The 12,765-nt window shown below is 40.0% G+C and overlaps 1 protein-coding gene across 2 annotated transcripts in view; it reads right to left on the reverse strand.

Annotated features, from left to right (window-relative positions):
* Positions 1–12,765, reverse strand: part of SUZ12 (SUZ12 polycomb repressive complex 2 subunit) — a 214,702-nt gene that overhangs the window by 12,078 nt on the left and 189,859 nt on the right. For both annotated transcript variants that reach the window (XM_033960806.1, XM_033960807.1), the window contains one exon: positions 5,899–6,097. In XM_033960806.1, coding sequence (XP_033816697.1) covers positions 5,899–6,097 — 199 coding nt within the window. The remainder of the gene's footprint in view (positions 1–5,898; positions 6,098–12,765) is intronic.

Here is a 12,765-nt window from a genome sequence, read left to right on the forward strand (position 1 = left end):
AGATAAGGACAATAAATAGTCCAACACCAGACCCACTGCTGTAGATATGGGATTATGGTGATGTAACAGGCACCAGGAAGAAAACCGAGACCACTTTTGTTGGTAACATTGAAGAGTAGACGGTTTCCTGGAGGCATCAATAATAGAACGGACAGGCTGAGAAAGGAGAGCATGAGCTGGAGTCAGCCCGAGAGATACCAAGCTGTCAGGTGCAGAGACTGTAAGTTGAGATGAAGCAGAGTTTGCTGATTCTGTGTAAGCAGTGAAGGAAACAGAGGAAGAGGTATGGGTTCCCTGGAACTGAGTTGAAGTAGAAGGGAAAACCAATGTTGTCTGGGCCACCGTGGAGCGATGAGAATCATGGTGGCTTGTTCCCTCTTGAGCTTGAATAAGGTGCGCAGCATGAGCGGAAGAGGAGGGAATGCATAAAGGAAGAGATTGGTCCAATCTAGGAGAAATGCATCGGGTTCCAGACGGTGAGGAGAGTAAAGTCTGGAGCAAAACAGGGGCAGTTGATGGTTGTGGGGAGCTGCAAAAAGATCCACTTGAGGAGTGCCCCATTGAGAGAAAATGAACTGGAGAGTCGAGGGGTCTAGAGTCCATTCGTGAGGTTGAAGGATTCTGCTGAGATTGTCTGCTAAGCAATTCTGTTCCCCCTGGATGTAGACTGCCTTCAGGAATAGGTGACGAGCAGTCGCCCAGGTCCAAATCCTTTGAGCTTCCTGACATAAGGGACGAGATCCCGTCCCTCCCTGTTTGTTGATGTAATACATTGCAACTTGGTTGTCTGTGCAAATTAGAAGAACCTGAGGAAAAAGGAGATGTTGGAAAGCTTTGAGGGCGTAAAACATCGCTCTGAGTTCCAGGAAATTGATGTGGTGTTTCTTTTCCTGGGTGGTCCAAAACCCCTGAGTTTGGAACTCGTTCAAGTGAGCTCCCCATGCATAGGGGGAGGAATCCGTGGTGATGACCAGTTGATGAGGAGGTAGATGGAACAGTAGACCTCTGGATAGATTTGATGATTTCAACCACCAAAGAAGCGACTGTCGAAGAGACGAGGTCACAGATATGTGTCGTGAACAAGGATCCGTCGCTTGTGACCACTGAGTCGCTAGGGTCCATTGAGGAGTACGCAGGTGGAGACGTGCGAAGGGAGTGACATGTACTGTGGAGGCCATGTGTCCCAAGAGCACCATCATGTGATTCGCAGAGATGGAAGGTTGCTGGAACACTTGCTGACAGAGATGAAGAATGGTGTGAAGGCGGTTTGGAGGAAGAAACGCCCTCATCTGAACAGTATCCAGAATGGCTCCAATGAATTGAAGTCGCTGAGTTGGAATGAGGTGCGACTTGGGTAGATTGATTTCGAACCCCAACAGTCGAAGGAAGTAAATGGTCTGATCGGTGGCTTTGTGAACGGACTGAGGAGAAGAAGCCTTGATGAGCCAGTCGTCCAGGTAAGGGAAGACTTGAAAGTTGTGGGAGCGGAGATAAGCTGCGACCACAATCAGACATTTGGTGAATACCCTGGGCGAGGAGGCTAGGCCGAAGGGTAGCACCTTGTATTGGTAATGATGTTGATTGACAAGAAAGCGAAGATATTGTCTGGACATCAGATGAATTGGAATGTGAGTATATGCCTCCTTGAGATCGAGGGAACATAGCCAGTCTTCCTGAGAGAGAAGAGGGTATAGGGTGGCAAGAGATAACATCTTGAACTTCTCCTTGACTAGACATTTGTTGAGATCCCTGAGATCTAATATTGGTCTGAGATCTCCGGTCTTTTTGGGTACAAGAAAGTACCGGGAATAAAATCCCAGGCCTTGCTGGTCTAGAGGAACTGGTTCGATGGCATTGAGAAGAAGGAGGGATTGAACCTCCTGAGCGAGGAGGAGGGACTGAGCCTTGTTGGAAGCAGACTCTTTTGGCAGACTTAATGGTGGAGGAGTCTGAAAGTTTAGAGAGTAGCCGTGGGCGATGATAGCAAGTACCCACTGGTCGGAGGTGATTGCTTCCCAGCGAGATAGAAAAACTTGTAGTCGACCTCCTATGGGCTGAGGTAGAGGACATGAGGGAGGAAGACTGGCAATGTTCTGGAGAAAGGAGTCAAAAGGGCTGTGTCGACTTAGGTTGAGTAGCCGGTTTGACAGTAGGCTGCTGTTGTTGACGAGCCTGTTGCTGCTGACGCTGTCTGCGAGGTTGAGGCTGGGCCGGCCGAGCAGAAAACCTCCTTTGATATGAAGATTGTTGCCTGAATGGACGAGGAGGAGGAGGTTTCTTCTTGTTTTTCAACAAGGTGTCCCACCTAGTTTCATGGGCGGAGAGCTTTTGTGTGGTGGTATCCATGGACTCCCCAAACAGCTCATCCCCTAGGCAAGGCGCATTGGCCAGCCGGTCCTGATGGTTTACGTCCAATTCTGAGGCCCGCAGCCATGCCAACCTTCTCATTGCTACAGAGATAGCAGTAGCACGAGATGTCAGTTCAAAAGTATCATAAATAGAACGGACCATAAACTTCCTGAGTTGCAGAAGACTAGAGGTACATTGCTGAAAAGCAGGAAGTTTACGGTCCGGAATATACTTTTGAAAAGAGGTCACCTGTTGAATGAGGTGCTTCAGGTAAAACGAGAAGTGGAAAGCGTAATTACTTGAACGGTTGGCCAGCATGGCATTTTGGTAAAGACGCTTTCCAAATTTGTCCATGGCCTTTCCTTCCCTACCAGGAGGGACAGAGGCATACATACTGGCTCCTGCAGTCTTCTTTAGGGTTGACTCTACCAACAGGGATTCATGGGGAAGTTGGGGTTTGTCAAATCCAGGGATTGGAATCACTTTATATAGAGATTCTAGTTTTCTTGGGGCTCCTGGGATTGTCAAAGGAGTTTCAAGATTCTTATAAAAAGTTTCCCTCAAGATGTCATGGAGGGGTAACTTTAAAAACTCTTTAGGAGGTTGGTCAAAATCCAAGGCATCCAAAAATGCCTTGGATTTTTTAGAGTCAGACTCTAAAGGAATAGACAGGGTGTCTGACATCTCCTTTAAAAATTTTGTGAAGGAGGAGTGCTCTGGCTTAGCAGTAGTATCCTGCACCGATGGTTCCTCCTCATCAGATGTGTAATCCTCCTCGGTACCGAGGGGATCATCCGAATCGTCCCACAAGTCAGGGTCCCGTACCGATTGTAAACGGCCCTGGGAAAGTGGAGTCGATGTATCAGTATGTTTAGTCTTGCGTACCGATTTACCAGACCGAGTGGAGACGGTACCAGGGAAATGTAGTACGGTACGGGGTTCAGAGAACAGTACCGGTTCCGACCCCGTAGGAGTAGCACGCCGTTTTGGTTCTGCTGACAGAACAGGCATGGACAAAGATTTTTGTGGTGCCGAAACAGTCGATGCCAATAACAGAGGCTGTTCGACAGACGGCACCGAAGGCTCAGTCGGTACCGACACTAGAAGGTTCGGAGACAATAGAGCCGGGAGCAACTGTTGGAGTTGCTGCTTAAGCTGGACCTGGAGGATAGAGGCAATGCGCTCATCCAACGTTGGTCCCGATGGCACCGGTACCGGTTTTTTCTTGCTCGGTACCTTCGGTGCCGCTCGACGCTCGGGTGAAGTCGATGCCGATGAAGAGGCCGAGACTTCAATGGGAGCGGAGCGTTTACGGGGCCGGCGCTCAGTCTGCAGGACTTGGCTCACTGCATGCTCGACTGGCTGGCCTAGAACAGTAGGGGAAGGCTTCTTAGCCGGCTTACCTACAGGAGTCGACACCGACGATGGATCTGGCGGTGCCGAGGTAGTCGGAGTCGATTTGGAGGAAGTCGTCGACGTCGATACCGGTGCAACTTCCATAGCGGTACCGAAAAGGATCCGCTGCTGAATTTGTCGATTTTTTAAAGTTCTTTTTTGTAAAGAACTACAGCGGGTGCAAGTTTCAGCCCTATGGTCCGGACCCAGACACTGGAGGCACCACTTGTGTGGGTCGGAAAGGGAGATAGGGCGTGCACACCGCTAACACTTTTTGAAACCCGGTGACGGGGGCATGAAGGGAAATACTGCTGTAGCAAAATCGAAGCCCGAGGCTTCGATGGTGCCAACAGGCCCCGCCGGGTCAGATTCGACAAAAAAATGAAAAATAAGAATTTTTTTTTTTTTTTTTTACACAAAAGGTAAAAAAGAAGGAAAGAAATAAAATATGAAGAGAAAAATACGCGCGAGCGGGAAGGCAAGTGAAATAGAAAAAAAACTTCCAACAGCCGTTGGAAACACGCGTCTTCTTAGCTCCGCGGAATTAAGAAAACTGGGGACCGCGCGCCTCTGTCGGGCGGGAAGGCACTCGCGCACGCGCGGTGCGGCCTAGCTAGAACTTTCTAAAGTTCTTAGAGTGCAATCACTCTAAAATTGTCCGTACCGGGGCTCCGTCGGTGCCGTCACCCATCAGTCAAGAATATGCTGCCTGCTTGTCCTGGGATAAAACTAGTTTCTGGTTATTTGAGAGTTAATATCAAAATAGTTGTGTCTACCTTTCCACCTCACTCTATCAACACCCCCCTCCTCCACTTGTAGGTCCAGCATCTTTTCCCTTTTTTCTTGGTCACACTGTCTCCCCCCTTCTCCCCCACTTCCTCCTTCCCTTACCTGAAGCAGCAGAGCCGGTCCTGACCTCCTCCCTTCCTCCATTCCCAAAGCAGTAGAGCAGGTTCTGACAAACCCCCCCTCCCTCCCTCACCCAACGCTGTGGAGGCAGCTCGCGAGCAGAAGCAGCGCTGGTAAACAGGCAGCTTTTGGCTAGCCCCGGCAGGGCCTTTCCTCTGCCGCATCAGTTCTGATGCAGAGGAAAGGCCCTGCCAGGACTGGCCGGAAGCTACCAGTTTACCAGTGCTTCCCTCTGCTCACTGGCTTCTACTACAGCATCGGGTGAGTAAGGGAGTGAGGAGGGTTGGTCAGGACAGGCTCTAATGCTTAGGGAATGGAGGGAGAAGGTTGTCAAATTTGGCTCTACTGCTTGGGGAACGGAGGGAGAGTGTGTGTGTCAGGACAGGCTGCCTGCTGCTTCAGGAACAGAGGTAGGGAGGTAGATGCTTAGGGAGTTGGAGGGAGATTTGTGGCTGCTGTTGATTCCTCTGGGGCAGGGGGGAGGGAAGGGAGGTTACTTGGTCAGGAGCACCACTTTGGACATTGTCTTAAGAGCGTGAGAGACATTTCTTTTGCCGGTTGGTTGAGAGTGCTGGTTATTTGAATACCAGTTAACTGAGATTCTACTGTATTATGAAAAAATAAAATTTATTAAAAATGAGAAGGAACCCCTTCCCCTAATATTTGCAAATCTAGAGGTTCTTTTACTAAGCTAAGGTATAAAGTGGCCTTAGTTTACCCTTATGCTGGCTTTTACTGCAGTCATAATTGGCTTTCCCCTATTTTTTTGTGTTAATGGTTATGCAGTATTGTCGCCATTAGTGTGTGACCATTTTGTCAAATTACTGTATGTGCACTTACTGCCACCCATTAAATAAGAGATAAGGGTTCATGTGGTACCATGTTAGCCTCAGTACAGACCTGTAATATAGTTGTGCTAACTGGTTATTGCAAGAATGCCCACTCTGAATGACACACTCCCTCAACCCAAAATTATTTTTTTTGTTTGTGGTTAGTGTGCATACATTAGGCAGTGACCACAGGATGCCTAAGCACATCCTGCAGTACAGCATTTTCAGCTACATTAGCACCCAACACAGCTTGGTTCAAGTGCCACTAAGATTCCAGTGCTGCCGCTTAATAGAAGCTAAATCTGACTGAGCTAGAAGACAAAAGAAAAGGCAGGCCTAGGGTTAAATTGCTTGCCAGGTTATATAAATCAAAGATTTAGGAACTCAAATATAATTTTTGGAGCTTAATAGTTACAGTAATGGTTTTCTCTCTTAACCACTCAGGATCCTTTTCATCTTCACTGTCTACTTCCATCTCCTGTGGCCTGAGCGGTAGACAGGTGTCACTATGAAAATACAATCGATTGTGACCACTACTGTATGTCCTCTGCTGTTCTACTTCTCCATCTTCAGACTCCAAAAATTCCGACATGCTGGCTTTTGTGCGCTTTGGCCTAATAGAACATGCAAAAGAAAATACCCGGCATGTAAATATTTATTAAACAGTTTCCTTTTAGTTTAGATACCAAAAAAAAAACCCCTATTGAAAAAATGCAAACATTCATTTACATTTATAAACAAAACAATGTAATACAACGCTGTTCATCCATCTTTAACTCTTTTGTAATCCTCCTTGAACAGCAAGGTAATGACGGAATAGAAATCCCTAATTTAATGTAATGTAATTTGCATGAATGATACTGCTTGAAGATATCAACTACTCCTTAGCAAACCAGAAAATATTCAAACTATTCCCTAAGTACTTCTTAACATCTTAACAATTCTTATGTAATCTGCCTTGAACCGCAAGGTAAAGGCAGAATAGAAATCACTAATGTAATGTAATATAATTGCTCTGGCAGATAGGTATGCAAGTGGTGTTCTTATCAATCCTATTTGTTGACGACAAAGACCAAAACAGAGAAACTCACCTCCCAGAGATGAATAAATGGCTGCGCAGATGGTGTCTCTGGCTTCCTGGAACTTGGGACGTGTATCTACTAAAGAAGGGACTGAGGGGGAAATTCTATAAGAGGTGCCTAACTTAATTAGTAAAATGGCTTCAATAATGAGCTTCAACAAGCTCATAACTGAAAAATAAAATTTAATTGGGAGATAGGCCCATATCAGCGCCTAACACCAAAGTAGGTGTGTTTAGGGGTGGGGGAAAGACAGGCGCCGCTAAGCATGATTCTCTAAAGCAGGGCTGCCCAAGTCCGGTCCTCGAGATCTACTGGCAGGCCAGGTTATCAGGATATCCACAATGAATATGCATGAGAGAGAGATTTGCATACCAAGAAGGCAGTGCAGGCAAATCTCTCTCATGCATATTCATTGTGGATATCCTGAAAACCTGGCCTGCCAGTAGATCTCGAGTACCGGACTTGGGCAGCCATGCTCTATAACAATGGTTCCCAACCCTGTCCTGAAGGACCACCAGGACAATCGGGTTTTCAGGATAGCCCTAATGAATATGCAAGGAGCATATTTGCATGCCTGTCACTTCCATTATAAGCAAATCTCTCTCATGCATATTCATTATGACTAGCCTAAAAACCTGATTGGCCTGGTGGTCCTCCAGGACAGGGTTGGGAAACACTGCTCTAAAGGACTTAGGTGCCTAAAATGTAGGCCTTTAAAACCCTGGCGTACATTACAGGTGCCTATGTTTTAAGTTAGGCACGATTCTGTAATGGGTGCCCGACATGTAACAGGCACCAATTACATAATCTGGTCCTAAGTATCTTCTGCAGACTATCTAACCCACTGAAGGTGGCTTTAAATTATAATCAATGAAAATACTCCACAAGTTGAAGAAAAAATTGTATATCAAGTGCACAAAATGCTGTATAAAACCAGTAAGTATTTTTTTTTCTTTCCAAAGTCTTTATTCATTTTTCATCTTACATCAAGTGCACAATATTACATCATTTAAATTTATATACATTACTTGAATTTCTTTCTACTATTATCTTAAATACATAAATTTATTCCCTCCCCACCCACTCTTCCTACAAATATTTTAATCATAAATTTCGTATAAATATTACATTCTTATCTAATGATGAAACCTTAAGTAGAACTTTATGCCACCCCTCCTTCCCCATATTATAAATGTACTTTCAGTGGAAAATGGCGTCTAATCATTGCAATAAGTTGTCAATGGTCCCTAAATCTTTTTAAAATTATTATAATTTCCTTTTTGTATGGCAATTGTTCTTTCCATTTTGTAAATATGGCACAATTAATTCCACCAGAAAGTATAGTTAAGTCTGCTATAATTCCTCCAAATCCTGGTGATATGTTGTATGGCGACTCCTGTCATAATCAATAAAAGTTTATTATTGTTTGATGAAATTTGACTTTTGTTCTCATTGACGTACCGAACAGAATTGTATCATATGATAATGCTACATGGTTTTCTAGTAAACAATTAATTTGAGACCAAATTGATTTCCAAAAGGCCATACAGGGACAGTGGAATATTAAATGATCCAGAACCCTGCTTCCAGATTACAATGCCAGCATCTATTAGACTTAGAGCTATCTAACTTTTGTAATCGAACTGGGGTCCAAAATGCTGTATGTAACAAAAAGAACCAAGTTTGTCTCATAGATGCGGACATTGTACATCTCATTCTCCAAGACCAAATTCGTGGCCATTGAGACGCAGAAATTTGATGCTCCGAATGTCTCTAAGACCGTCTTTGGTTTTTTATTCATATATCCAGATATCAATTTATACCACTGTGTGGCCTGGTGACCCAAGAAGTCTGCCTGAAAGCATAAGAACTCCAAACTATACTGATTATTGAGATTTTTCCATTCAGGGAACCCCTCCTGAATAGCCTGCTTCAGTTGCAACCATTTAAAGCTTTGTGATTTATTAAGACCAAATTTATGTTGCAACTGTGAAAAATCAAGCAGTTTACCATTTGAAATAACATCATCTAAAATCCATATACCAGCAATAATCCAATGCTTCCATATGATTTTAAATCCGCCAATTTGAATCTTGGAGTTTACCCATAAAGATTGATTTGTTGATTTGTGTATTGGGTTAGGTGTTAAATTACTGACATAACGCAATGTTTTCCATGTATCCATTAATATTCTGTTCTCTTTATATTTCCTAGGCATCTTGATATTGAGAACATGAGATAAATGTAAAGGAAACATGAGTCGCCATTCCAAATACAACCAATCTGGGGTATTTTCCATGAGCTTTGGGAGGACACAATACATACCCTGGCGTAAAATGTAGACTTCATGATACTTATAAAAGTTGGGAAAATTTACCCCACCCTTCGCAATTGGTTTTTGTAAAGATACTTAAGCAATTCTAGACATTTTACCCAGCCAAACAAATTTTGTAAGAATACTATTCAATTTTTTATAAAAGGACCCATGAAAGAAAACTGGTATCAAACTCATTTGATAACAAACCACAGGCAATATCATCATTTTAATAGTTTGGACTCCCCCCCCCCCCTCAAGAAAGATATAAAGGATTCCATTGCTCACACATTTCTGTTACTTTTCTTTAATAAAAAATTTTCATTCTCTTTCACTGTGTCTTCCCCTGTATTTTTTATCCTAATACCTAAATATTTTAATCCATCTTCCTTCCACACAAATGAAAATGAATCAAACAAACCCTTAGTACAATGTACATTAAGTGGAAGAATTTCTGATTTGCTTCAATTTATCTTATAACCTGAAATTTTCCAAATTTCTCTATCAACTCCAGCAAGCATGGAATGGTAGTTTCCAGATTTCTCAAATAAAGCAGTATATCATCTGCATATGCAGAGACTTTTTATTCCCAATCTATACGAGGAATACCCTGTATCCCCTTTGCTCGTTGAATGGCTAATAACAAGGGTTCTAATACAATATCAAAAAGCAAAGGAGATAATGGACAACCTTGTCTAACACACCTCTGCAAGTTAAACCTCTCAGATAAATTATTAATATACAATCTTGCAGCAGAACAGCTATACAACGTCTGAATCATTTGTATAAATCCCGAACCTATGTCAAACCACTCTAATGCTTGATACATAAAAATCCATTCAACCCAATCAAAGGCTTTCTCTGCATCCAAAGACACAGAAAAAGCTGGATCATTCATGGCTTTTGTTAAATTTAACATATGAAAAGCCAATCTGGTATTATTTGAAGAATGTCTCTTAGCAACAAATCCTGTTTGGTGCATATCAATAATATAAGGGAGAGCCTTAGCTAAGCGTAAAGCCAGTGTCTTAGCTAAACGTTTTCCATCTACATTAATTAACGAGATAGGCCTGTAGTTTGAAAGCAAAGTGGGATCTTTATTTGGCTTTGGCAAAACTATTGTTAATGATTCTGCCATAGTACCCATAATGCAACCTTTAGTTAGTTGAGACTGATATAAATTTAATAAATGAGGTAATAAGGTAATTTAAAATGATTTATAAAATTCTACCGTGAAACCATCACCACCTGGAGCAGATCCAACTCTAAGAGACTTTAATGCTGTTTCAAATTCTTTTAATGATAAAGGCTCTTCTAAACTTTTTTTTATATGCTCAGGAATTTTCGGCCCATCAATCAAATTCAAAAATTCTAAAGGGGAGGGAAAGGGATTCATAATTGAATAATAGTTGATAACATTATTAAAAATTTTTATATGATGTCTAATTATAGTAAGGATTATATAAGATATATTGTATGTACAATATGTTATAGATATATCAAGTGTATACTTAAGATAATTGTATGAATCTTTATGACACACTTGTTGTTATATGAAGAAAAAATCAATAAAAATTTAAAACACAAAAGTTGTTTTCTAATATATGCCGAATATGAAATAATATTACCTCTCATGGTAGCCTTAAATGCATCCCATAGAATTTCTTTGGTAATTTCTTCTGACATATTAAATTGAAAGAATTCAATCATTTTTAACTTAAATTCTTCAAGGAAATTTGAATCCGCAATCAATGTATTATCAAATCACCATACAGATCTAGTATTATCTCTTTCATCAAACTTAAATTCAATCCACACAGCACCATGATCAGAGAAAATAATTAGATCTATGGTAGCTTGTGTTACCTGTTGTACAATTTGATTTGAGACAAAAATATAATCTATTCTTGAAAAGGATTTATGGACTTGTGAACAAAAAGAAAATTCCTGTTCATTAAAATGAAGTATCCACCAAATATCTTTCAAATCACAAGATTTTACCAAATTATCTAATCCTATTGATTTCATAATTCTACTTGGTTTTTAATCCATTATTGGATCCATAACAGCATTGAAATCTCCAGCCACCACTAAGCTAGAAATGGCCAGTGGGAGAATCAACTGTAGTGTTTAAAAAAATTAAGATTGATTCGAGTTAGGGGCATACACATTAAACAATGCCGGGGCAGTATTTCCCATGCTCATTTTCACATATAATCATCTACCCAAAGGATCAAAATTAATCATTTGAAAATTAGCTGTGCATTTCTTATTTATTAATATAGCAACCCCTGCTTTTTTCCCAGATGCCAGGGCGAAAAAACATTGTTTCACCCAACCCCCTTCCAGCTTTTTTGACTCTATCGCTGATAGATGTGTCTCCTGTATATAATATATATCAGCATTTTGTTGTTTCAAAAAGGCAAGCATTTTCTTTCTTTTTATTTGATGGTTAAGGCCATTAACATTTAATGAGAAAATTTTATACTCCATTATCAATTCTAATTTCTAAATATACATTCCAATGAAAATAATCAAAATTAATTATTTAAAATGAACAGACACCATTTCCAATAATTTAAAACTTTGCAAATATATTTTTCCCTTCCCTATTCCCCCCATCCCTCCCCAATTCCTTATTAACAGTGAAAACTTGGTGACACACATTTTAGACCAGGTAATGAAAAACTCCAGACAGATTATCTTTAAATCTTATCTTAAAAATAAGTCACATAAATACATTTATGATAAATTATGATAAATCATCTCTTAACTTAATCAAGTTCATACTTTATACCATCATTATCTGTTTACCGAACCCTTATGTATCTTATACAAATTTAAGCTAATATTATCAATCAAAATATAAGAAAAAATAAATTATATTTTAATACTCATACTTACAAATAATATATTTTAATATTATGCTTATTTTATCTTAGTATCATTTCAAACCATTACTATGAAATATTTTATAATACCAAACTAAAAATATTAATCTCATTTCCAATTTCCTCGAAACACTTTTTATCAAGTTATTTACTCTTATTATACATCTTATTAATTAACTCAATATGTTGTCATTTTCTAATATATTAAATCATTAAAAACTTTTATAAGATTTCATCCTCTATATTATCCTTTTTTTAAAATTCCTCAAATATCTGACTAAACAATGAGTCAATATAAAACATGAATAAACATTTAAATTAATATCCTACTTATTCTATATTAGAATAGTTAAATCAGTTAGAATCCTAAACCATCCAATTAATAGCTTTTATAATTAACTACTCATTCTTATTTAATTTTATAGAAATCTCATATAACCAAATCATAATATTCATCCTCATACTCAAAGTATTATGATTTAAAACTTCTAATAAATACTTCTAATAAATAAATTTATTCTATTATTAAGAAAGTAATGAGGAGCTTATAAAAAAATAAGCATAATTAAAATCAATCAATGAAAATTACAAATATTTCCTCTTAAACCTGAAACATAAATAAATGAATGTATAATAACTAGCCACCCTTATAATAACTTCTCTCAAGATTTCATTTAAATATTATAAAATTTCTATATGCAGAGGATCCACAGCATTATTTTCCAACAATATCATTTACCGAGAGAATATCTCCTAAAAATAGTACTTAGTGCTATAATCACTCTACCAGGAAGACAAACTTCATAGCATGTCACTGCCTCTGCTTCCATTGTCCCGCATCTATTAATTAAAATAAATCAACTGACCCACAAACCCATTTCATTCAAAGTGTCATCAATATATTTTAAAAAGAATCCAAATTGAAATCTGTTCTGTGTATGCTTAGATTACAAACACAATGATGTCATTTTCAGTCAGCAGTCATTCTTCCGAAA

Source organism: Geotrypetes seraphini, chromosome 10, assembly GCF_902459505.1.
Source record: "Geotrypetes seraphini chromosome 10, aGeoSer1.1, whole genome shotgun sequence".
Taxonomy (NCBI): domain Eukaryota; kingdom Metazoa; phylum Chordata; class Amphibia; order Gymnophiona; family Dermophiidae; genus Geotrypetes; species Geotrypetes seraphini.